At 36.8% G+C, this 24,259-nt stretch overlaps 2 protein-coding genes across 3 annotated transcripts in view; one reads left to right on the forward strand and one right to left on the reverse strand.

The window, feature by feature from the left end:
* Positions 1–2,874, forward strand: part of UPRT (uracil phosphoribosyltransferase homolog) — a 144,665-nt gene extending 141,791 nt beyond the window's left edge. Inside the window, exon 8 of the mRNA XM_034648789.1 lies at positions 2,795–2,874. Within this exon, the coding sequence (XP_034504680.1) occupies positions 2,795–2,859 (65 nt within the window). The 3' untranslated portion in view covers positions 2,860–2,874. The remainder of the gene's footprint in view (positions 1–2,794) is intronic.
* The window catches only part of ZDHHC15 (zinc finger DHHC-type palmitoyltransferase 15), a 164,061-nt gene that overhangs the window by 46,821 nt on the left and 92,981 nt on the right, over positions 1–24,259 (reverse strand). For both annotated transcript variants that reach the window (XM_002929169.4, XM_019809840.2), the window contains exons 4-7: positions 10,284–10,404; positions 6,074–6,143; positions 3,335–3,367; positions 2,464–2,584 (exon numbers count right to left, since the gene is read on the reverse strand). In XM_002929169.4, coding sequence (XP_002929215.2) covers positions 2,464–2,584; positions 3,335–3,367; positions 6,074–6,143; positions 10,284–10,404 — 345 coding nt within the window. The remainder of the gene's footprint in view (positions 1–2,463; positions 2,585–3,334; positions 3,368–6,073; positions 6,144–10,283; positions 10,405–24,259) is intronic.

A 24,259-nucleotide genomic window follows, 5' to 3' on the forward strand; every position in this document is an offset into this window, starting at 1 on the left:
TAGCTGGTGGTAGGATATGGTATAGTGTGTAACATCTCTGGGCTTAGGGTCAGATAGCTTCTCTTCCTGACTTTGAAACTTACAAGCTGGGTGATCCTGAGCAAGTCACTTAACTACTATAAGCCTCAGTTTTATCACTTCTAAACGAGACTAACAATTCTTGTTTTGTGTACTTGATAAGGTTGTGGTGAGGAGAAGATGAGATAATAGATATGAAAGTGCTTTGAAAATGGTAAAGTATCATACAAACGGAGGTTTCCGTTCCCTAGGAGAACCGCTAGTCTCCTTGATACATGGTTTTTAAAATACATGGCAGTGTTTACTTTTTATTTTAAGGCGAGACTCAATTTAAACTGAGAAAGGCATCTCTAAAACACCCCCAAAGTGCTTTCTGGCTGGAGAGACTGCAAAACAGCATTTTTCTGAATTGTCAATGCCCTTTTCATTAGGAGAGCAAGCCAAGACAGGTTTTCTTACATCCCATCTGTCAGGCATGAGCTAATCTATTGTAGAGAAAAAATGAGGGAATAGATAAAGGACACATCTATGTTCATCTTGTGCTTGTGAATACTGGCATATTTCTGGTAATTAATTCACATCCAAATATTATCTTTCAAGAACGAAAAAAAAAGTGTACACCACCTGGATGGCATCGTGGTATTTGAAGACTAACTTGGAGGGCCAAGGCAAAATGTATAAAATGCAACATTGTTTACTCCTTTATGAGTTCTTACTCAGTAGCCTACTGTGTTAAAGACCAAGTAAGGTCTGTAGTGAAGACCAAGGCTGACACTTTCCCTGCTGAATTGGATACAGATTTTCTTTACATTCAGGTTAGTAGCTCAGTGTGTGAATGGGATGCCAGACAGGTCATGAAAACCTGAGCACGATAAGAGATCCTATGATATGGAGAGGAGCCCAAGAAGAGATGCCAAGATAATAAAACATTTTGTATTTGGGGAAAATTTATGAGAAAACTTCATTTCTGCTTATACTTTTGTATCTCTGAGTTGAAAATTTTTTAAAAAGATTTTATTTATTTGTCAGGGAGAGAGAGAGAGTGTGTGTGCATGCGCTCATGAGCAGGGGGAAGGGTAGAGGGAGCAGCAGACTCTCCATTGAGCTGGTAGTCCGATGCTGGGCTTGATCCCAGAATCCAGGGATCATGACCTGAGCTGAAGGTAGACACTTAACCAACTGAGCCACCCAGGTGCCCCATAATTCCTGATTCTTAAAGTTATTAAATATCTGAATTGATTCAGAAAGTTGGGAGAATGGAAAGCACATATCACTCTAATTTTTTATACTATATTTTCTATACTAGTAGGGATCAAAGCACTAATTAATAATTTAACTACTCTCGGGTATTTAGGTTCTCACTGCCTGTCTTTCTCCTTTGTTCTCCAGTTTATTATAATCTTTAGTCTGGTCAAAGGATTCACATTCTTTTCCTACTGCTTTACCTCTTCACTTGATATGAGATATTCCTATAATATGGGCTCCTGTACAATTCCTACAGTAATAACTAATAGCTCTGCCCACATCTGTCTTTTGCTATTTAGGTTCAGTTTGGACAACCCTCATCATGGAAGGTTATGATATTTTAACTACTGTACTGGAATTGTGGGGAAGGGATATCTTCTGGAGTCCATTGGCATGAAATAAAAAAATTCACTATACTGCTGCCAGACCCCACACACATATGTAAAATAAAAATCTGCCTTCAATTCTTTTGGAAATAGATGGGATATGGCTGAAACCTTAAAGTAGAAGAAATATGAAATTCTCTTTTAGATTTCACTATAATCATCAAAATCATATGTTGAAAGGTAAAGTACTTTCAACATATGTTTCATTTGATCTTGGCAATGAACTAGTGAAGCAGGTAACAGAACCAGTATTAAAACTCAGTTTTCCTAATTCCCAACCCAGTGTTTGTCGTACAAAGTTCAAATAAGACTCCCATTTCATTTTGGTCACGTGCAAAGATGAATCAATGAATCTTTCTGTCTAGTAGGAATTTTGCAACTCTCCTTTGAACAGGAAATGAGAAAGTATTTTCTGATGATGAGGGAATATTTTGTTAGCCTTTTTCTTAGGAAACTAGAGAATCAAAATTAGTTTCAACATTTTAAAAATCTATAATTGGTAAGAAGTGGATTTTTTAAACTTAACTAGGTAAGTACATTGTAAAGAATCACTAAGAGTCAAGAGGTTAGGTTCCTAAAGAGGTCTTAACAAAATCCTCATGTATGACAGAAATTTGTTTAAGTGGAATCCTTAAATAACAAACTCCTAAATCTCAGAATATTCAACATGGGAAACTTGTTTTTAGTCCTTCTTTTCTGCTCACCTCAGTATTAGCTATTTAAAAATGTCAAAAGAAAAGTTGAAAAATGTCACAGATTGGAGTAGGTGTGTGTTTGTTTGGGGGGGATGACCTTTCAGGGTTATTTAACTTACTCTCCAGTATTTGATGAAATAGTTGAAGACTGTTGTAGCAATGTACAGGCAGTAGAGAACAGAATAAGCTAAGAACTGAAGAAAGAATTTGTAGTTGGAAAATCCAATGCAATTATTAACCCTAAAAAAAGAAAAAAAGAAAAACTAATTTGAAATCAGGATTCATTGATTGAGAACACACTGATGCATAAGTGAACAAAGCAATGGAAGTATGTTACTCCTGCTTCTTCATTATGTGTTGTGTAGAAACTGAACAGAAATAGAAATCCCTTAATAGGAACAGACTGGAAAAACAAGTTCATGTTTCACTTGTTTCTCCTTTCATTTACAGGCATAGAGACACCCGGCCTACTTAATAGTTCTGGATTGGTTCCTGACCCACCCAAGGAAACCTGAATCTTGGATGCTGAAAACCTATTACAATCTCAACAGCTACACTTAGTACAGTGTGGCATGTTCTCTTTGTAGTTAGATGGTTTCAGACTGGTTCTCTAGGTCAGACACACAAAATTTGGAGAAGAATTGCTGAAGTTAACAATCCAGAATATTTCAAACATCAAGACAACTAAAAGCAGAACTGAATTGTATATGTCAAAGAAGAGAACTATTTGTGCTTGATTTCATTGCTACACCCAATTACTAAAGCTAATGAACAAAAGACCATTAGTTTTGTGAGCCCAGGGATTCACTACCATACCTTTGGTGGTATATTTATTTTTGCTTTAAAATGTTATGCCTCCCTTGTCCCCCATGTACATACAAGACCCAGTGATTTACGGTTAGAGAAATAAGCATGTTACAACTATGCTTAGGAAAGTAGGCATTTTGAACAATCCTGACCCTTTCAAAGTAATGAATCAAAGGGACATACCAAGGGCAGTGATGGTCCATTTTTAATACACACCTACGAATGAAACAAAATACAGTGTGATAAGTGGAGCTATGGAAATGAAGTAACACCTCATAATTTAACTCAAGTCTCACCAGTATTTTTACATGGTAGCAGTACACTCATTCTTAGATTTCCACTATAAGCTACTGCAAAATTATTTTGTTCTCCGTTATTTCTAGGATGAGCCAGTCACAACACTTTATAGGAATATGCTGGCAGGAAGTTACATGCCTAGACGTCTGAGATATCTCCCCTCATTTTGCTCAATATACAGATTAATGAAAGTACAGAAGAAAACATATGACTACAGTCTGTTAAAATAAAAGACAAATGGAGACCATCCCTGAAAATTTCCCAAGCTGACAAAACCACTGTAGTCATACAAACAAAGCTTAATTTAGCCTATTTTATAAGACTGACTTGACCTGGGTCATTTCTTGCTTATGCCTCTGGAAATCGTTAGTAAAATTTCAACTGTTTTCTAAGGTTTATATAAAGTAACCACTGACCAATTCTCTATCTTAATTTAAGAAAATTCTGAATATTCTAATTAATCAGTGTGAAGAATAAAAAGGCCTTGTTTTCTCACTATATAAGCTGTTTTATAACAATATATCTCAAGCCTCAGTCTATGTTTTGGTTTGAGTGCTCCTAGTTTGCAAACTCTTTTTGGTGTGTACGCAACAGCATTTTACTAACTAGGGGCGCCTGGGTGGCTCAGTCCATTAAGTGTCTGCCTTCAGCTCAAGTCATGATCCCAGGATCCTTGGATCAAGCTCTTTGTAAGGTTCCCTGCTCAGCCAGGAGCTTGCTTCTCCCTTTCCCTCTGCCCCTCCCCCGCTTGTGCTCTTTCTTGTTCTAATAAATAAATAAATAAAATCCTAAAAAAAAATAAAAAATTACTAATTACTACTCTGGTGATTTATTTGCTTTACTTTGGCTATTTCTGAATTTTAACAGATCTCTTTGAATCAACAGTAAGAGAAATATGGGTGGAACAAACACCCAAGAAGAAGGACATTAGGATTATATTTATTAACATAAAGATGTGACTACAAAGCTGGAATAATTCGAGTAACAAAATAAAGTGGTATTGGGGTAAAACCCAAAATATAAAGTGATTATCCATGCCTATATACTTATATGAATAATAAACAAACAAACAAACAAAAATAAGAGAGAAGAGACAAATCTCTCATGCAGAAGAATTCCAATTTATGTAGATAATCTGCCTTCAAGGGGGCAGGGGGAGCATAACGTCCCATTCCTTTAGTTTGGGCTATACATAGTGACTTCCTTCCAAAGGGTAAAGAAAGTAGTGGAGGAATAGTAAATTTACATTAGAGAAATCTGACAAACACTACCTCAGCCAGATGATCAAGATTAATATAGCAGTGATAAGTCATGTTCATAGTATGTGCTCTTGATACAATACAATGATAATGGTACTTTACCTCTATGCTCTTCCTACCCAAAACACAGTACCCAAGTCTAATCGTGAGAAAAATATCAGACAAATCCCAACTGAGAGATATTCTACAAAACACCTGATCATTAATCCTGAAGTCCTAAAAACTGTCAAGGTTATCAAAAACAAGTAAATTCTGAGAAACTGTTAAGAGCTAAAATAGCCTGTGAAGACATGCCAGCTAAATGTAATGTGGTATCCTGGATGGGATCTCAGGGAAAAAAAAAAGGAATTCTAAAAAGAGTATGGACTTCAATTAAAAATAATGTATTGATGTTGGTTCATTAATTGTAACAAATGTATCATATTAATGTAAGGTGTTGATAATAGGGGAAACTGGATGTAGGACAGATGAGAACTACCATCATAATAATTCTATAAATCTAAAACTGTTCTGAAATAGAACATTTACTTTTATTTTTTAATTTTTAAAAATAAATAAATAAACAATTTTAAAGATTTTATTTATTTATTTGAGAGAGAGAGAGCATGAGAGAGACAGCACAACCAGGGGCAGGGAGAGGCAGCAGAGGTAGAGAGAAAAGCAGGCTCCCTGCTGAGCAGGGAGCCCAACGCAGGGCTCCATCCCAGGACCCTGGGATTATGACCTGAGCTGAAGGCAGATGCTTAACTAACTGAGCCACCAAGGTGCCCCATTTTTAAATTTTTTTTAAAAAGATTTATTTAGGAGTACCTGGGTGGCTCAGTCGTTAAGTGTCTGCCTTCGGCTCAGGGCATGATCCCAGAGTCCTGGGATTGAGCCCAGCATCGGGCTCCTCTGCTGGGAGCCTGCTTCTTCCTCTCCCACTCCCCACTTGTGTTCCCTCTCTCACTGGCTCTCTCTCTCTCTGTCAAATAAATAAAATCTTTAAAAAAAGATTTATTTATTTTATAGAGAGAGTATGAGCAGGGGGAAGGGCACAGGAAGAGGGGGAGAAGCAGACTCCCCGCTGAGTGTGGAAACTGACATGGGGCTCCATCCCCAGGCCCTGAGATCAAGACTTGAGCTGAAATCATGAGTCAGACACTCAACCGACTGAGCCACCCAGGCACCCCAAACATTTATTTTTTAAATGGGGTTTTATATCTTTTATCTTTAGAATAGTTTGAGTCATCATCATTCCAAGAGTGTGTGTGGCATGTGTTCATTATGACTGAACGGACATGCTCTTATCTAGGCATGGTCACATGTTAGAATCAACCACTTTGTTGTCCAAGCTCAGCTCAGGGGAAATATGGATGTCACTTACATGGCACAGACAGAGCAGTGGTGGCAGCGATCTGGCTTGATCAAATGACACCGGTCACAGAATCTAACAGCTATAGGAAAAGTAAGGTGGTTAGCATTGGTTAGGACTCAGTATAACACCATATATCTTACTAGCCTATCTGGATGCTTGTCATACATTGATTACAAGTAGTCAAATGCATCTCAAGTTACCAAGAAAAAGGCAGATCACAGAAGAGAATTGTGGTATGTATTTTTATCCCCTGTTAGATCAATCTTGAAGGCACCTTTTGGGGGGTGAAGGTAGAGGGAAAAGTTTTCATATCTGGATATCTGATAATAAGATTTGGTATTATAAAACAAACTATAATGTCAACTGCTTGAGTGATCTTGGGAAAATCATTTAGATTCTGTTTTCTCCAACTTTCCAATATGAAAACAATTAATTCAATTGACCATTTCACAGATAAAGGAAGTAAAGACTTGAGCCATATCAAATGACTTTCACAAGATTACACAGCAAGTGAGTGGCAGGACTGTGACCACTGTAGTTTTTCTGACCCCTTAGTTCATTCAGGGGTCTTTTCACTCTGTAAGTCTAACATAAAAAAAATTTTTTTTTCCCTCTCTCTTCCTTCCTTCTCTCCTTCCTTTCTTTCTTTATTTCCCTTAATGAAAGGCATTTCCCTTTTCTTCTCATTTTCTCTCTGTTCACTGATAAAGTATGACTGTATTTAATGTAATTATTAAGTGAAACAACGAAAATCATGAATAATTTGAGCCAATAATCCCATCTGACGTGTATATTAAGCACATATAATTGATTTAGAATAATGGACTGCTAATTCAGCAGTTTGTGTTTATGTCTAGCAATGGGGGGGGGATGACAAAAGTATGGTCATAATCCAGGGAAAGAAAAAGGGAAAGGGGCATGCATGTTTAATTCATTCAGCATGTTTTTAAAGATATAGTAATGCCATTGCCCAGTTTAAGCCACCATTATCTCTCATTTAGATGACTGCAATAGATCCCTAATTATTTACCCTGCTTTCATTCTTATTCCCCATAATATGTCCTCTATAGAATAGCCAGATGATCTGTTAAAATGTAAATCAGATGATATCACTTTTTACTTAAAACCTTCAATGGACTTCCAACACCATTAGAATAAAATCCAAACTCCTTACCATGGCCTGCATCATCTGGCCTCTGCTTGCCTCTTCAGCTTTAACTGGTATCACTCACCACCAGCTATACTCCATCCCATGGTTGGCTGGCTGTTCTAATACGGCAAGACTGCTCCTGTCTAAGGGCCTTTTGTACTTGCAGTACTTTCTGCCAGGGATGCTAGTCCCTCTGCTCTTTACTTCTTCCTGGTTTTTATTATTCAGTCTCAAACCAAATGATATTTCCTCAGAGAAGCCTTCTCTATATCATAGGGCTGCAAACAAATGATTCGAGGGTCCAGAGAACAGTGAGTAGTGAGTGAAGCAGCCAGTTGGAGACTGTGAGGGAACCTGAGAATGAATGCCTTACTTAAATTTGTGTGGAATGAGAAAAGGCCCCAAATCGCCAAGGAACTGTTGAAAAGGAAAAACAAAGCTGGGGGCATCACGTTGCTGGATTTCAAGCTATACTACAAAGCTGTGAACCAAGACAGCATGGTACTGGCACAAAAACAGACACATAGACCAATGGAACAGAATAGAGAACCCAGAAATGGACCCTCGGCTCTTCGGGAAGTATTCTTTGACAAAGGAGGAAAAAATATCCAGTGGAAAAAAGACAGTCTCTTCAATAAATGGTGCTGGGAAAATTGGACAGCTACATGCAAAAGAATGAAACTTGACCACTCTCTCACACCATACACAAAAATAAACTCCAAATGGATGAAAGACCTCGATGTGAGACAGGAATCCATTGAATAGGCTGCAACCTCTTTGACATCTGCCACAGCAACTTTTTTCATGACACATCTCCAAAGGCAAGAGAAAAAAAAGAAAAAATGAACATATGGGACTTCATCAAGATAAAAAGCTTCTGCACAGCCAAGGAAATGGTCAAAAAAATTAAGAGACAGCCCACGGAATGGGAGAAGATATTTGCAAAGGACACTACAGATAAAGGACTGGTATCCAAGATCTACAAAGAACTTCTCAAACTCAATACACAAGAAACAAATAATCAAATCAAAAAACGGGCAGAGGATATGAACAGACACTTTTCCGATGAAGACATACAAATGGCTAACAGACATGAAAAAATGTTCAGAATCATTAGCCATCAGGGAAATTCACATCAAAGCCACCTTGAGATACCACCTTACGCCAGTTAGAATGGCAAAAATTGACAAGGCAAGAAACAACAATTGTTGGAGAGGATGTGGAGAAAGGGGATCCCTCTTACACTGTTGGTGGGAATGCAAGTTGGTACAGCCACTTTGGAAAACAGTGTGGAGGTCCTGCAAAAAGTTAAAAATTGAGCTACCCTATGATCCAGCCATTGCACTACTGGGTATTTACCCCAAAGATACAGATGTAGTGAAGAGAAGGGCCATAGGCACCCCAATGTTCATAGCAGCATTGTCCACAATAGCTAAATTGTGGAAGGAGCCGAGATGCCCTTCAACAGATGACTGGATTAAGAAGATGTGGTCTATATACACAATGGAATATTACTCAGCCATCAGAAAGAACAATTACTCAACATTTGCAGCAACATGGACGGGACCAGAGGAGATTATGCTAACTGAAATAAGTCAAGCAGAGAAAGACAATTATCATATAGTTTCACTCATTTATGTAACATAAGAAGTAGGAAGATCGGTAGGAGAAGAAAGGGAAGAAGAAAGGGGGGGTAAACAGAAGGGGGAATGGACCATGAGAGACTATGGACTCTGGGAAACAAACTGAGGGCTTTCAGAGGGGAGGGGGTGGGGGAATGGGATAGGCTGGTGATGGGTAGTAAGGAGGGTACGTATTGCATGGTGCACTGGGTGTTATGCGCAAGTAATGAATCATGGAACTTTACATTAAAAACTAGGGATGTACTGTATGGTGACTAACATAATAAAAAATATTATTAAAAAAAAGAATTTATACAAATAATTTCCTGTCTACTTTTCACCATATTTCAGTATGCATGAAGACTTCTTAAAAAGTCATGGCCACCATGACATCAATGCTCTAACAAAATTAATAATAAGTCCTTAATATCTAATGCCTAGACCATACTAAAATTCCCCCAATTGCCACATAGGATCTTAATAAATGATTCCTGAATAAATAAATGATAGACAGATGAACATAAATGTCTAATGTCCAAAGCCTTGAAACACAAATCTTCATTATTAGAAACATTAGGATGACTTGTCAAAAGAGATTTGATTTTCAAATTTTGAAAGGTGGAGAACTAGCTCAGCTAGTACTATTTTAGTCATACAGAGGAAAGTTAAGAGTAAAACTCCATAGTGGACATTTACCCAAGAAAGATGACATATGTCTGCACAAATACTTGTACAAGAATATTGATAGCAGATTTACTCATGATAGCTAAGTACTGTAAACATCAAATGTGCATCAGCTGGTGAATGGATAAACAAACTACGATATATTCATACAATGAAATACCACTCAGCAATAAAAGGACTAAAATACACAGCAATGTGAATGAATCTCAAAATATTACGCTAAATAAAAGAAGCCAGACAAAACAGTATAGACTGTGTGGTTATATTTATATAAAATTCTAGAGCTGGTGAAAATAATCTGTGATGGAAAACTATCAGAATAGTGGTTGCATTGGTGGTGGGTGGTGGGATTGACTGGGAAGGAGCATGAGAGAACTTTCCAGGGATGTGGTAATGTTTTATAGAGGTTTTAGTTACACAGATGTGTACATTTGTCAAAACACTGAATGGTACACTTAAGATTTGTATGTGTATTTGTATGCAAATTTCAGTCAAAAAAGAATGATAAAATATTTAGGTAGATGTGTACTGATATCTGATAGTTTGAAATGTATGAAAAAATAAGATGGCTTGATGGAAGATGGATGAGGGATGGATTTGTGGACAGATATGTGATAAAAAGTAACATAGCAAAATGTTAGTGGTAGACTCCAGTGCTAGGTATACAGATGAGCCTGTGGATATATATGACTTAGCCTTTTTGAGGTCCTTGCCGGTCTCAAAAGGTGACTTGCCGCTTCTCTAGGTGACTGGATGAACTGACCTCCACTCCCAGTTCTTGTGTAAACTGGTAGCTTTTTGGCCATATCGATGAGCATCTGCTTCTGGACCTCAGGTCTCTCTTCATTTTCATAGCGTTCCTTGTCTGAATAGGACAAGTGGAACTAGAAGCAGAAGTGAGAGGTGAGATTTTTTTTCCAAGGTTCACAGAAAACATTAAAAGCAACAATAACTATTTAGATGAAAATATTTGTTATCTACCTTTGAAGTCCAGGTATCAATTTGGCTTATAACTTTCTTGGCATAATTATCTTAATTATTTCATCTGGCTTTTCTTTTAAAGATCTTGTTTATTTATTTGATGGAGAGAGAGACAGCCAGTGAGAGAGTGAACACAGGCAGGGGGAGTGGGAGAGGAAGAAGAAGGCTCCCAGCGGAGGAGCCTGATGTGGGGCTCGATCCCAGGACTCTGGGATCACGCCCTGAGCCGAAGGCAGATGCTTCATGACTGAGCCACCCAGGCGCCCCTATTTCATTTGGCTTTTATCTCAATCTTCGTAAGTCCATGTGATAGGTAGTATTGTTTTATAAATAAAGAAAACTTAACAAGATTAAGTACTTTGTCAATGGTTATACTCACTAACTAGTATATAAGCTCCAAACCCAGTTCACCTGACTCCAAGACTTGTGCCTTTTTCACTCTATTGTACCATAATATGATGTTACATACAGATGTGTGGTACCTTGCTGCCAGGGTCCTGTTGATGATTAACTGTGATTGTTATTAAGTTGTAGGTATTTTTCACAGGTTACACTCAGAGAAGCTGGATGAGACTGCTTGTGATACTATATTCTAATCTTGCAAATGAGTAGAAATTTGGATATTCTTACTATTTCAGAAATTTTTATTATGGTATGAAGCTTATTGGCAATGTTAGCACCACACTTTGCTAACCTTGCAAAAGATATGTCAATGATTTTCCAAAGTAACACAGATTTGAAAGCTTTCTTCTGTCTGGGTCAAAAGGTAGGTAGAGGTGAAAAAGAGAAGGATCTGTGATCAGATTTTGGGGGTTTAAACCTCATCTCTTCCACTTCATAGTTAAATAACTTTGGAAAATCAGACACTCTCAGTCCAAGTTTCTTCATCTGTGAAACAGAGGAAATAATACCAGCTTCATAAGATTGGTGTAAAAGTACTGGATAATAAGTAATTAAAAATTTATTTTACAAGTCCAATTTCTTAAATCATTTAAAAATATTTGATACTATCATTTTAAATCTTAACTATTCTAGTTTGTAGTATAAAGTTTTAAAAATTCTTTTTAATTTTGATAATTATGAGTAGCACTTGGGGCAGCCCTTTAATTTGGGGGCTGTCCTGGGGAATATAACTTTTGTGTGGCATACTGCACCTGCTTGAAAGGCAGAGGCACAGTTGTTACTGTTAGTATGTGATGAAAACCTTGTGGTTATTCAACAAGTAAGTTTTGGATTAGAATAAGAGGTCATGTTTGGATGCCCTATTTCTGGCACTAACCAAGGCTTTTTGAGGATTAGAATGAAATGAACCAGTAAAAACATTTTGGGTGGGCAATTGGTGATAGATTGGGATGTATTAAGTATTAGAGAAATGAATATCGTGGCTATCAAATAGGCCCCAAAGACTCACCTTTTCTTTTTACCAATGAAAAATGATGAAGAGGGGCACCTGGGTAGCTCAGTTGGCTAAGCGACTGCCTTTGGCTCAGGTCATGATCCTGGAGTCCCAGGATGGAGTCCCACTTTGGGCTCCTTGCTCAGCAGGGTGTCTGCTTCTCCCTCTGACCCTCCCTGCTCTCATGCTCTCTCTCTCTCTCTCTCATTCTCTCTCTCTCTCAAATAAATAAATAAATAAATAAATAAATAAATAAATAAATAAAATCTTTAAAAAAGTGATGAAGATGTGGTCTTAAGTGTTAGATATTTGCAGTTCTTATCTAAATCTTACCATCATCCCACCCAGTTTAGGCCTACAAAATTCCCAACCATTCAGCCTTTCTATTGACCTATAAGCTTTCTAAATAGGGTGGAGGGGACAATTCTTTCTATTGAGCTAAAATTTACATAACATAAAATTCCATTTTAAAGTGCACATTTCATAGTGTACAATTCAGTGGCATTTAGTACATTCACAGTGTTGGGAAGCCATCACCACTATCTAGTTCCAGAATATTTTCATCACCTCAGAAGGAAACCCCATAGGCATTAAGCAATAATTCCTTATTTCCCCCATCCCCAGATCCTGGCAACCATTAATCTACTTTCTGTCTCATTAGATTTCTTTCCTTTCTGGATATTGCCTACAAATGGTATCAAACAATATGTGGTCTTTGGTGTCTGGTGTCTTTCCTTTAGCATGTTTTCACGGTTCATCCATGCTGTGGCATGTATCAGCAATGCACTCCTTGTTATACCTGGATAATATTCCATTTATGGACATACCACCCTTGGTTTATCCATTCATCTTTGATGGATATTCCATTTCCATCTTTTGGCTATAGTGCCTAATGCTCTATGAACAATTGTGTATAACTTTTGAACACCTGTTTTCAATTCAAGTATACACCTAGGAATAGAATTGCTGGGTCACAGATAATTTTATGTTTAACATTATGAAAAACTGAAAAAACTGTTTTCCACACCAGCTGTACCATTTTACATTCCCAGTAGCAATGTATGAGGATTTGGAGTTTCCCACATCCACATAAACACTTGTTTCCTTCCTTCTCCCTCCCTCCCTTCCTTCCTTCCTTTCTTCCTTCCTTCCTTCCTTCCTTCCTTCCTTCCTTCCTTCCTTCCTTCCTTCCTTCCCTCCCTCCCTCCATCTTTCTGTCTTTCTCTCTCTCTCTTCTTTATGTTATGTACGTATGTATGTATGTATTTATATTTTGGACTTCTTAGTGGGTAAGAAGTGGTATCTCACTGTAGTCTTGATTTACATTTCTCTATTGACTAATGATGTCAATCATCTTTTCATGTGTTTGTTGACCATTCACATATATTCTTAAGAGAAATGACTAGTCAAATCATTGGCCCATTTATTAATTGGGTTGTTTGTCTTTTGTTGTTGAGTTGTAAGAATCTTTATATATTCTGGATACTTGACATTTATTGAATATATAATTTGTGAACATTTTCTCCTATTCCATAGGTTGCCTTTTCACTTTGTTGGTTGTGGTTTGGTGCTTAGAAGTTTAAATTTTAATGTAGTCCAGTTTACCTTTACTTTTGTTTCCTCTGCTTTTGATGTCATGTCCAAGAAATCATTGCCAGATCCAATGTCATGAAACTTATTCCCTATGTTTTTTCCTAAAGATTATTTATATATTTATTTATTTATTTGAGAGAGAGAGAGAGAGAGCACACATGTGTGAGGGAGCACGAATTGGGGGGTGGAGGAGCAGGAGGAGAGGGAGAAGCAGATTCCCCACTGAGCAGGGAGCCAGACGAGGGGCTTGATCCCAGGACCCTGGGATCATGACTTGAGCCAAAGGCAGACACTTAACCAACTGAGACACCCAGGCACCACCCCCATATTTTTTTCCTAAAAGTTCTGTAGCTTTCCATTTGAGCTAATTTTTGTATATGGTGTAAGGGTCCAACTTCATTATTTTGCATGTGCGTGTTCAGTTTTCCCAGTACCATTTGTTGAAAAGACCGTCTTTTCTCCATTGAATGGTCTTGATACCCTTTTCAAAAATCATCTGACCATATATGTGAGGGTTTATTAGTAGGCTCTTACTTCTATTCCATTAGTCTTTCTGTCTATACCACACTGTTTTGATTACTGTAGCTTTGTAGTAAGTTTAGAAATGAATAAGTGAGACCTGCAACTTTGTTCTTTTTCAAGATTATTTTAGCTATTTGGGGTCCCTTGAGATTTCATATGAATTTTAAGATGAAATTTTCTATTTATGCAAAAAAATATCATTGGGATTTTGATAGAGACTGCATCAAATCTGTAGACTACTTTGGGTAGTGATGACAATCTTAAAAATACTAACTTTTCCAATCCATGAACATAAGCTGTCTTTCCATTTATTCGTATCTAACTGCTTTTAGCAACAGCTTTTAGTTTTCAGTGTACTGAGATTTTCACCTCCTTGATGAAGTTTATTTCTAAGTACTTTATTCTTTTTCATGATATTATAAATGTAGTCGTTTTCTTAATTTTTCTGATTATTCATTGTGTTATATAGAAATGCAACTGATTGCTGTGTGTTAATTTTGTATCCTGCAATTTTGCTGAATTAATTTATTACTTCTAACAGGTTTTCGGGGGAATCTTTAGGGTTTTCTACATATAAGATCATACCATCTATGAACAGAGGTAATTTTACTTTTTTCTACCCAATTTGGATGCCTTTTTTTTTTCTTGCCTACTTCCATTGGTTAGAGAATGTGCTCCTCACTTCTCTCTCTTTCTCTCTCTTTTGTTTTTGGAAGATTTTGAGAAAGACTCATGTTAATTATTCTTCTGATTGAATTTGCCTGTGAAACCATCTGGTCCTGAACTTTTCTTTGTTGATTGGTTTTTGATTAATAAATCTCTTTACTTACTTTAGGTATATTCAAAATTTTAAAAATTTCTTCTTGAGTCAGTTTTGGTAGTTTGTGTATTTCTAGGAATTTTTCCATTTCATCTAGGTTTCTAATTTATTGGCACGCAATCCTTCATACTATTATAATTCTTTCTGTTTCTATAAGGTCTGTAGTAATGTCCCACTTTCATTTCCGATATTAGTAATTTGTGTCCTCTCTGTCTCTCTGTTCAGTCTAGCTAAAAGTTTAATTTTGTCAATCTTTTCAAAGTCCCAGTTTTGGTCTTATTGATTATTTCTACTGTTTTCTATTCCTTATTTGGTTTTATCTCTGTTCCAATCCTCACAATTTACTGTTTCTAACTTTGGGGTTAGATTGCTCTTCATTTTCTGATTCTTTAAGGTGTAAAGAATATTGAATTGACATATTACTCCTTTTACAATATAAATATTTATAGCCATAAATTTTCCTCTGAATACTAGTTTATTGCATCCTAAAATTTTTGGTATGTTGTTTTTCATTTTATCTCTTTATCTCAAAGTATTTTTTTAACTTCCCTTGAGATTTTTTATTTAATTCATTAGTTGTTTAAGAGTGTTGTTCAATTTCACAAATTTGTGAATTTATAGTTTTCCTTCAGTTATTGATTTCTAGTTTCATTCCACCGAAGTCAGAGAAGAGCCTTTGCATGATTACAATATTTTAAATTTATTGAGACTTGTTTTGCATCCTAACATATGGTCTATACTGGAGGATGTCCTGTCTGCTCATAAGAGAACCTGTACTCTTCCATTTTTGGGTAGAGTGTTCTATACATGTGTATTACATCTAGTTGGTTTACAGTGTTATGAAATCCTCCATTTCTGTATTGATCTTCTGTCTAGGTGTTCTACCCATTATTGAAAATGGGTTATTGAAATTTCCAATTATTGTAGGACTGTGTATTTTTTCCTTCAGTTCTGTCAGTTTTTACTTCCTATATTTTGGGGCACTCTATGTTTATAACTGCTGCATGTTCTTGATGAATTGACTAACTTATCAATATGTAATGTCCATCTCTTTTTTTTCCATGGGTTAAGTATTTTATTTTATTCATTTTATTTTTTCCAGCTTTATTGAGGTATGACTGGCAGATAAAAATTGGAAATATTTAAGATATGCAATGTGATGTTTTGATATACATATAAATTGTGAAATGCTTACCACACCCAGCTAATTAACACATCTGCCACCTCACATAGTTTTCATTTTTGTTGTGGTACAACACTTGAGATTATTCTTTTAGCATTTTAATTATACATTATTAATATATTATTATTAATTATAGACACCATGCTGTACATTAGGTCTCCACAACGTACTCATTTTATAGCTGAAATTTTGTACATTTTTGCAAACATTTCCCCTAACTCCCACTTCCCAGTTCCTGATAACCACCATTCTGCTCTATTACTATGAGTTTGTCTTTTTTTTTTTTTTTTTAAAGATTCCACATATAAGAGAGATCATGCAGCACTCGTCTGTCTGGCTTATTTTACTTAGCATAATGTCCTCTAGGTACATCCATGTTGTTGCAAATGGTGGCATTTATTTATTTAGGAAGATCGGTAGGAGAAGAAAGGGGGGGTAAACAGAAGGGGGAATGAACCATGAGAGACTATGGACTCTGGGAAACAAACTGAGGGCTTCAGAGGGGAGGGGGGTGGGGGAATGGGATAGGCTGGTGATGGGTATTAAGGAGGGCACTATTGCATGGTGCACTGGGTGTTATATGCAAGTAATGAATCATGGAACTTTACATCAAAAACTAGGGATGTACTGTATGGTGACTAACATAATATAATAAAAATATTATTAAAAAAGACTGAATAATATTCAATTATACATATATTCTATATTTTCTCTATCTACTCATCCACTGATGAACACATAGGTTGTTTCTATATCTTTATGACTGTAAATAATGCTACAATAAACATGGGAGTGCATATGTCTTTTCAGTAACCTGTTTTCATTTCCTTTGGATATACACCAGAAGTGGGATTGGTTGATCATATGGTAGTTCTATTGCTAATTTCTGAGGAACCTCAATACTGTTTTCCATAATGTGGTAGCAATTTACATTCCCACCAACAGTGAACAAGGATACCCTTTCCTCCACATCCTCATCAGCACTTGTTTATGCCTTGACTTTTTGATAATAGCCATCCTGACAGTTGTGAGGTAATATCTCATTGTGGTTTTGATTTACATTTTTCTGATGATTAGTGAGGTTGAGCACCTTTTCATATACTTGTATGCCAATTGTATGTTCTTTTGAAAGACATCCATACAGGTCTTTTGACCATTCTTAATAAGGTTATTAGTATTATTGCTATTGAGTTATATGAGTCACATATATATTTTATAGAATAACTGCTTATCAAATAGTTTGCAAATATTTCCTCCCATTCCATAGATTGTCTTATTGTATTGATTGTTTCCTCTGCTATGCAGAAACTTTTTAGTTTGATGTATCCCACTTATTTATTTTTACCTTTGTTATGTGTGGCTTTGGTGTCAAATCCAAAATATTATGCCAAGACCAATGTCAAAGATTTTCCCTCTGTTTTCTTTCTTTTTTTTTTAGGATTATTATGGTTTCAGGTCTTCTGTTTAAGTCATTAATTCATTTAAAATGAATTTTTGTGAGATAAAGATCCACTTTCTTTCTTTTGCATGTGAATATCCAATTTCCCCAGCACATTTATTAAAGAGATTATCATTTTCCCATTGTGTATCCTTGGCAACTTTGTTAAAGATTAATTGACTGCATATGCATGGGTTTATTTTGAGCTCTTGAATCTGTTCTAGTCATTTATGTGTCTCTTTTTATGCCAGTACAGTACTGTCTTGATTGCTATACATTTATAATTTGAAATCAGGAAGTGTAATGCCTCCAGCTTTGGTTTTCTTGCTCAAAATTGCTTTAATTATTTAAGATCTCTTGTGGTTCTAAATGAATTTTAGGATTGTTTTTTATATTTCTGTAAAAAAATGCCATTGGAATCTTGAGAGGTATTGCACTGAATCTGTAGATAGCTGTGGGTGTGTGGACATTTTAACAATATTATTTCTTCCAATTCGTGAACATAGGAAATCTTTCCATTTATTTGTGTCTTCTTCAATTTCTTTCATCATTGTTTATAGTTTTTCTTGTACAATTCCTTCAACTCTGTTTAAATTTATTCCTAAGTATTTTATTCTTTTTGATGTTACTATAATGCAATTGTTTTTTGAACTTATTTTTTGGATAGTTTTTATGGTATAGAAATGCAACTGATTTATGTTTTTTTATTTTTTTACCCTGCAACATTACTGAATCTATTAATTAGTTCTAAAAGTTTTGTGTGGGGGGGGATTTTTAGGGTTTTCCATGTGTAAGATCATGTCATCTACAAACAGGAAACTTAACTTCTTCTTTTCTGATTTGTATTGTTTTATTTCTTTCACTTTCCTAAGTGCTCTAGTTAGCACTTCCAGTACTATTTTGAATAGAAGTGGTGAGAATGGGCATCCTTGTCTTGTTCCTGATCTTACAGGAAAAGCTTTCAGATTTTCATGATTGAGTATGATGTTAGCTGTGGGTTTGTCATATATGGCCTTATAATGTTGAGGTACATTTGTTCTACACCTAATTTGTTGAGAGCTTTTTTTTTTTTATCATGAAATGATGTTGAAATTTGTGAAATGCTTTTTCTGCATCTATTGAGATAATCATATGATTTTTATCCTTCATTTTGTAAATATGGTATATCACATTTATTGATTTACATGCGTTAAACCATCCTTGTAATCTGAGAATAAATCCCACTTGGTCATGATGAATGAGATTTTTGATTACTGATTCAAAGTCCTTACTTGTTATTGATTCATTCAGATTCTATTAATGTTTCAGTCTTCCTGGGTTATATGTGTCTAGAAATATCCATTTCTTCTAGGTTATCCAATTTATTAATTGTTCACAGTAGTTTCTTATAATCCTTTGTATTTCTGTGTTATGAGTTGTAATGTCTCCTCTTTCACTTCTGATTTTATTTGAGTCTTCTCTTTTTTTCTCTTAGTCTAACTCAGACAAACTAAGGTTTATCAATTTTGTTTATCTTTTCAAAAATTCGCTCTTGGTTTCTTTGATCCTTTCTTTTGTTTTTCTAGTCATTATTTCATTTATTTCTGCTCTGATATTTGTTATATCCTTCAGTTAACTTTGGGCTTTGTTTCTTCTTTTTCTAGTTCTTTGACATGAAATCAGGTTATTTATTTTAGATATTTCTTTTTTTTCAATGTATGCATTTATTGTTATAAACATCGCACTTAGAACTGCTTTTGCTACATCACATAAGTTTTGGTATGTTGTGCTCCTATTTTCATTTTTGTCAATATATTTTTTGATTTCTCTCTTGATTTCCTCTTGACCTATACATTGTTCAGGAGGGTGTTGTTTAATGGAGGGTGTTGTTTAATTTCCACATACATGTGAATTTTCCAGTTTTCCTGTTATTGATTTCTAGTTTCATGCAGTTATGATCAGAAAATATCCATAATATGATTTCAATTTTCTTAAATTTGTTAAGATTAGGGTTTCTTTTGGTCAAACATATGATCTATTCTGGAGAATGTTCTGTGTGTGACTAAGAAAGATATATATTATTCTGTTGTTGGGTAGAATGTTTTGTATATATCTGTTGGGTATATTTGGTTATAGTGTTATTCAAATTTGTTTTTTCCTTACTGATTTTCTGTTTGAATGATCTATACATTGATAAAAGAGGGGAAGTGAAGTCCCCTACTATTCTGTATTGCTGCCTATTTCTCATTTCTGTTCTGCCAATCTTTATATATTTAGATGCTCCAATGTGGGGTACATATATATTTACAATTTTATATCCTTTTGATGAATTTAGCCCTTTATCATTATATAATGACCTTCTTTGTCTCCTGTTACAGTTTTTGACTTAAAGACTCTTGTCTGCTATTGTACAGCTACTCTTGCTTGCTTTTGATTTTCATTTACATGGAGTATCTTTTATTATTCCTTTGCTTTCAGCCTATGTGCATCCACAAATCTGAAGTGATTGTCTTATATGCAGCATGTAGTTGTGTTTTTTTAAAATCCACTCAGCCACTCTATATCTCTTGATTGGAGAATTTAATCTATTCACATTTAAAGTAACTACTGATAGGTAAGGATGTACTCTACCATTTTGTTAATTGTTTTCCAGCTGTTTGGTAGTTCCCTTGTTTCTTTCTTCCTCCTTGCTGTTTTCTTTTGTGATTTGATGATTTTATTTTTTTATCTTCTGTGCATCTGCTTGAGTTTATTTTTTAATTTGTGGTTACCATGGGACTTATATTAAGCACATTTATATTATTCTATTTGAAGCTAGTTAGAAGGTAACTTTGGTTGAATACAAAAATGTTATCCTATCTCTTCCCCTCAACATTTTATGGCTTTGATTTTACAATTTACATCTTTTCATAGTATATTAACTAATAATTACTTTAACTATAGTTATTTTTAATGATTTATCTTTTAACCTTTATATTAGAGTTAAAAGTGATTTACTCACTACTATTACAATACAGTATTTTAAAATGGTTATATAGTAATCATTACCAGTGATTTTTGTTTACTTTCATATGTGTCCATGTTACTAATTAGAATCTTTCCATTTTAGCTTGAAGAACTCCCTTCAGGGCACCTGCACCACAATGCTTATAGCAGCAATGTCCACAATAGCCAAACTATGGAAAGAGCGGAGATGCCCATCGACAGATGAATGGGTAAAGAAGATGTGGTATTTTTTTTTAAGATTTTATTTATTTATTTGACAGAGAGAAACAGCGAGAGAGGGAACATAGCAAGGGGAGTGTGAGAGGGAGAAGCAGGCTTCCTGCCAAGCAGGGAGCCTGATGCAGGGCTCAATCCCAGGACCCTGGGATCATGACCTGAGCTGAAGGCAGATGATTAATGGCTGAGCTACCCATGCTCCCCGAAGATATGGTATATACACGTGTGTGTGTGTGTGTGTATACATACAATGAAATATTACTCAGCCATTAGAAAAGATGAATACTTACCATTTACATCAACATGAATGGAACTAGAGGGTATTATGCTGAGTGAAATAAGTCGATCAGAGAAATACAGGTATCATAGTTTCACTCGTATGTGGAATAAAGAAACAGCACAGAGGATCATAGGGGAAGGGAAAGAAAACTGAATGGGAAGTCATCAGAGAGGGAGACAAACCATGAAGACACTTAACTATAGGAACCAAACTGAGGGTTGCTCAGTGGGGGGATGGGGTAACTGGATGATGGGCATTAAGGAAGGCAAGTTATGTGATGAGCATTGGGTGTTATATGCAACTGATGAATTACTGAATTCTATGTCTGAAACTAATGATGTAATATATGTTGGCTACTGAATTAAAAAAAAAAACTCCCAATAGGTGGGAGTTAAGATGGTGGAGGAGTAAGGGACCCCTTTTTCAGCTGGCCCCTGGAGTCGAGTTGTATAGGTACCAGACCATCCTGAACATCCACGGATTCAGCATGAGACGCAGGAAGATACAACTGGATCTCTACAAATGAACATCTCCAGCGATGAGTATTGAGGTATGAAGCGGGGAGCCATGAAACCACGCACAGATATCGGAAGATAAACGTAAGAGTGAGGGAGCCGCCGCATTCGGGCACCGGGAAGCGGTAGTCAGCAGCACGGGGGAGCAGGCGTACTCCTGGACCGGCACCCTCGAGAGAGCAGACTGACCATGAGCCGGGGAACATGCGAGACCAGGCTGAAAACTGGAGCTCCAGAGTGCACGAACCACACTGAAACAGAGCTCCGGAGAGCGCAGGGGTGGCTGGCAGCTGGCGGTATTAGAAACACAAAGGACAGAGACACGCCGGCCCTGGAAGTGAGGGCTGGGACGCCGAGTGTGGGGCGCACATCCCAGGATGCTGCAGGGTTGAGCAGCACCAACAGAAACAGAGTTAAAGTGGCCAGAACATCTGAAAAATGGTCCACAATCCCTCTGTTCTGAGACAGAGGCTGAGATTTGGCTACTGCTGCTCTGACTCTCAGAAGAGGCACAGCAAACTGCCAGGGAAAGCCGCCAGAGAACAAAAGCCTGGAAATACCGGCTCACAGTGTGCCCATCCCCATCCCCCCCACCCGCAGGGGACAAGGAGACTCTACCCAAACAGGGTTGCCTGAATATCAGTGCGGCAGGCACCTACCCCTGGAAGGCAGGCTGAAAAATCAAGAAGCACACATCCCTAAGATCCCTATAAAACAAGGGCACACGGCCTGGGACCCAGTCAATAATTTGGGCTCTGGACAACCCCACAACCTTACCTCATCAGAATGACGAGAAGGAGAAAAAACCCCCAGCAAAGAAAAGACAATGAGTCTGTGGTGTCTGCCACAGAACTAATGGATATGGATATAACCAAATTATCAGAAATGGAATTCAGAGTAACAATGGTCAAGATGATGTGTAGACTTGAAAAAAGTATTAACAAAAATGTTAATGAGAATATAGAATCTCTAAGGGGAGAAATGAGAGCGAATCTGGCAGAAATTGAAAATTCTATGAGCCAAATGCAGTCAAAACTAGAGGCTCTGATGGCCAGGGTGAATGAGGCAGAAGAACGTATCAGCAAACTGGAGGATGGGTTAGTAGAAGAGAAAGCTAAAAAAGAATCTGGACTTAAAAAAATCCACGCTCAAGAATGTAGGTTATGGGAGATTACTGACTCAATGAAAAGTTCCAATGTCAGAATCATCGGCATCCCTGAGGTGGTGGAGAAAAACAGAGGTCTAGAAGAGACATTTGAAAAAATTGTAGCTGAAAACTTCCCTAATCTAGCAGGGGAAACAAACATTCGTGTCCAAGAGGCAGAGAAGACCCCTACCAAGCTCAACCACGACAAACCTACGCCACGTCACGTCATAGTGCATTCACAAATATTAGATCCAAGGATACAGTATTGAAAGCGGCCAGGGCAAAGAAATTTCTCACATACCAAGGCAAAGGTATCATAATTATGTCAGACCTGTCTACAGAGACCTGGAATGAGGGAAAGGCTTGGGGGGCATTTTTAAAGCTATTTCAGAGAAAAACAGGCAGCCAAGGATCCTTTATCCAGCAAGGCTGTCATTCAGAATTGATGGAGAAATAAAGATCTTCCAGAATTGCCAGTGATTGGGCAATTTCGTAACCACAAACCAGCCCTACAGGAGATATAAGGGGGGTTCTATAAAAGTAAAAAGGCCGAAAGAGTGATACAGAACAGAAAGTCACAATCGATAGAAACAAAGACTTTACTGGCAACATGGCATCATTAAAATCATATCTCCCAAAATTCAATCTCAATGTAAATGGCCTAAATGCTCCCATAAAACGCCACAGGGTTGCAGATTGGATAAAAAGACATGACCCATCCATTTGCTGTCTACAAGAGACTCATTTTGAACCTAAAGATACATTCAGACTGAAAGTAAAGGGATGGAATACCATCTTTCACGCCAATGGACCTCAAAAGAAAGCTGGGGTAGCAATTCTCATATCAGANTCTCATATCAGATAGATTGTATTTTAAACTAGAGGCTAGAGAGAGAGACACAGAAGGGCACTATATTATTCTTAAAACAAGTATCCAACAAGTGGATATGACAATGATAAATATATATGCCCCGAACAGGGGAGCAGCAAGATACGCAAGCCAACTCTTAACCACAATAAAGAGACATATAGATAAAAATACACGAATAGTAGGGGACCTCAACTCTCCAGTATCAGCAATAGACAGATCACCTAAGTAAGAAATCAGCAAAGAAAGAAGAGCTTTGAATGCCATACTTGACGAGTTGGACCTCATAGATATATATAGAACAATACACCCCAGAACAAAAGAATACTCATTCTATTCTAATGCCCATGGAATATTCTCAAGAATAGACCATGCTCTGGGTCACAAAAGAGGTCTCAACCGATACCAAAAGACTGAAATCATTCCCTGCATATTCTCAGACCAGAATACTTTGAAATTGGAACTCAACCACAAGGAAATATTTGGAAGAAACTCAAACACTTGAAGACTAAGAACCATCCTGCTCCGGAATGACTTGATAAACCAGGAAATCAAAAATCAATTTAAGCAATTTATGGAGACCAACGAGAATGAAAACACAATGGTCCAAAACCTATGGGATACTGCAAAGGCAGTCCTAAGGGGGAAATACATAGCCATCCAAGCCTCACTCAAAAGAATAGAAAAATCTAAAATGCAGTTTCTATATTCTCACCTCAAGAAACTGGAACAGCAACAGAGGGACAGGCCTAACCCACTGACAAGGAAGGAGTTGACCAAGATTAGAGCAGAAAT

This window comes from Ailuropoda melanoleuca, chromosome X, assembly GCF_002007445.2.
Source record: "Ailuropoda melanoleuca isolate Jingjing chromosome X, ASM200744v2, whole genome shotgun sequence".
NCBI lineage: Eukaryota > Metazoa > Chordata > Mammalia > Carnivora > Ursidae > Ailuropoda > Ailuropoda melanoleuca.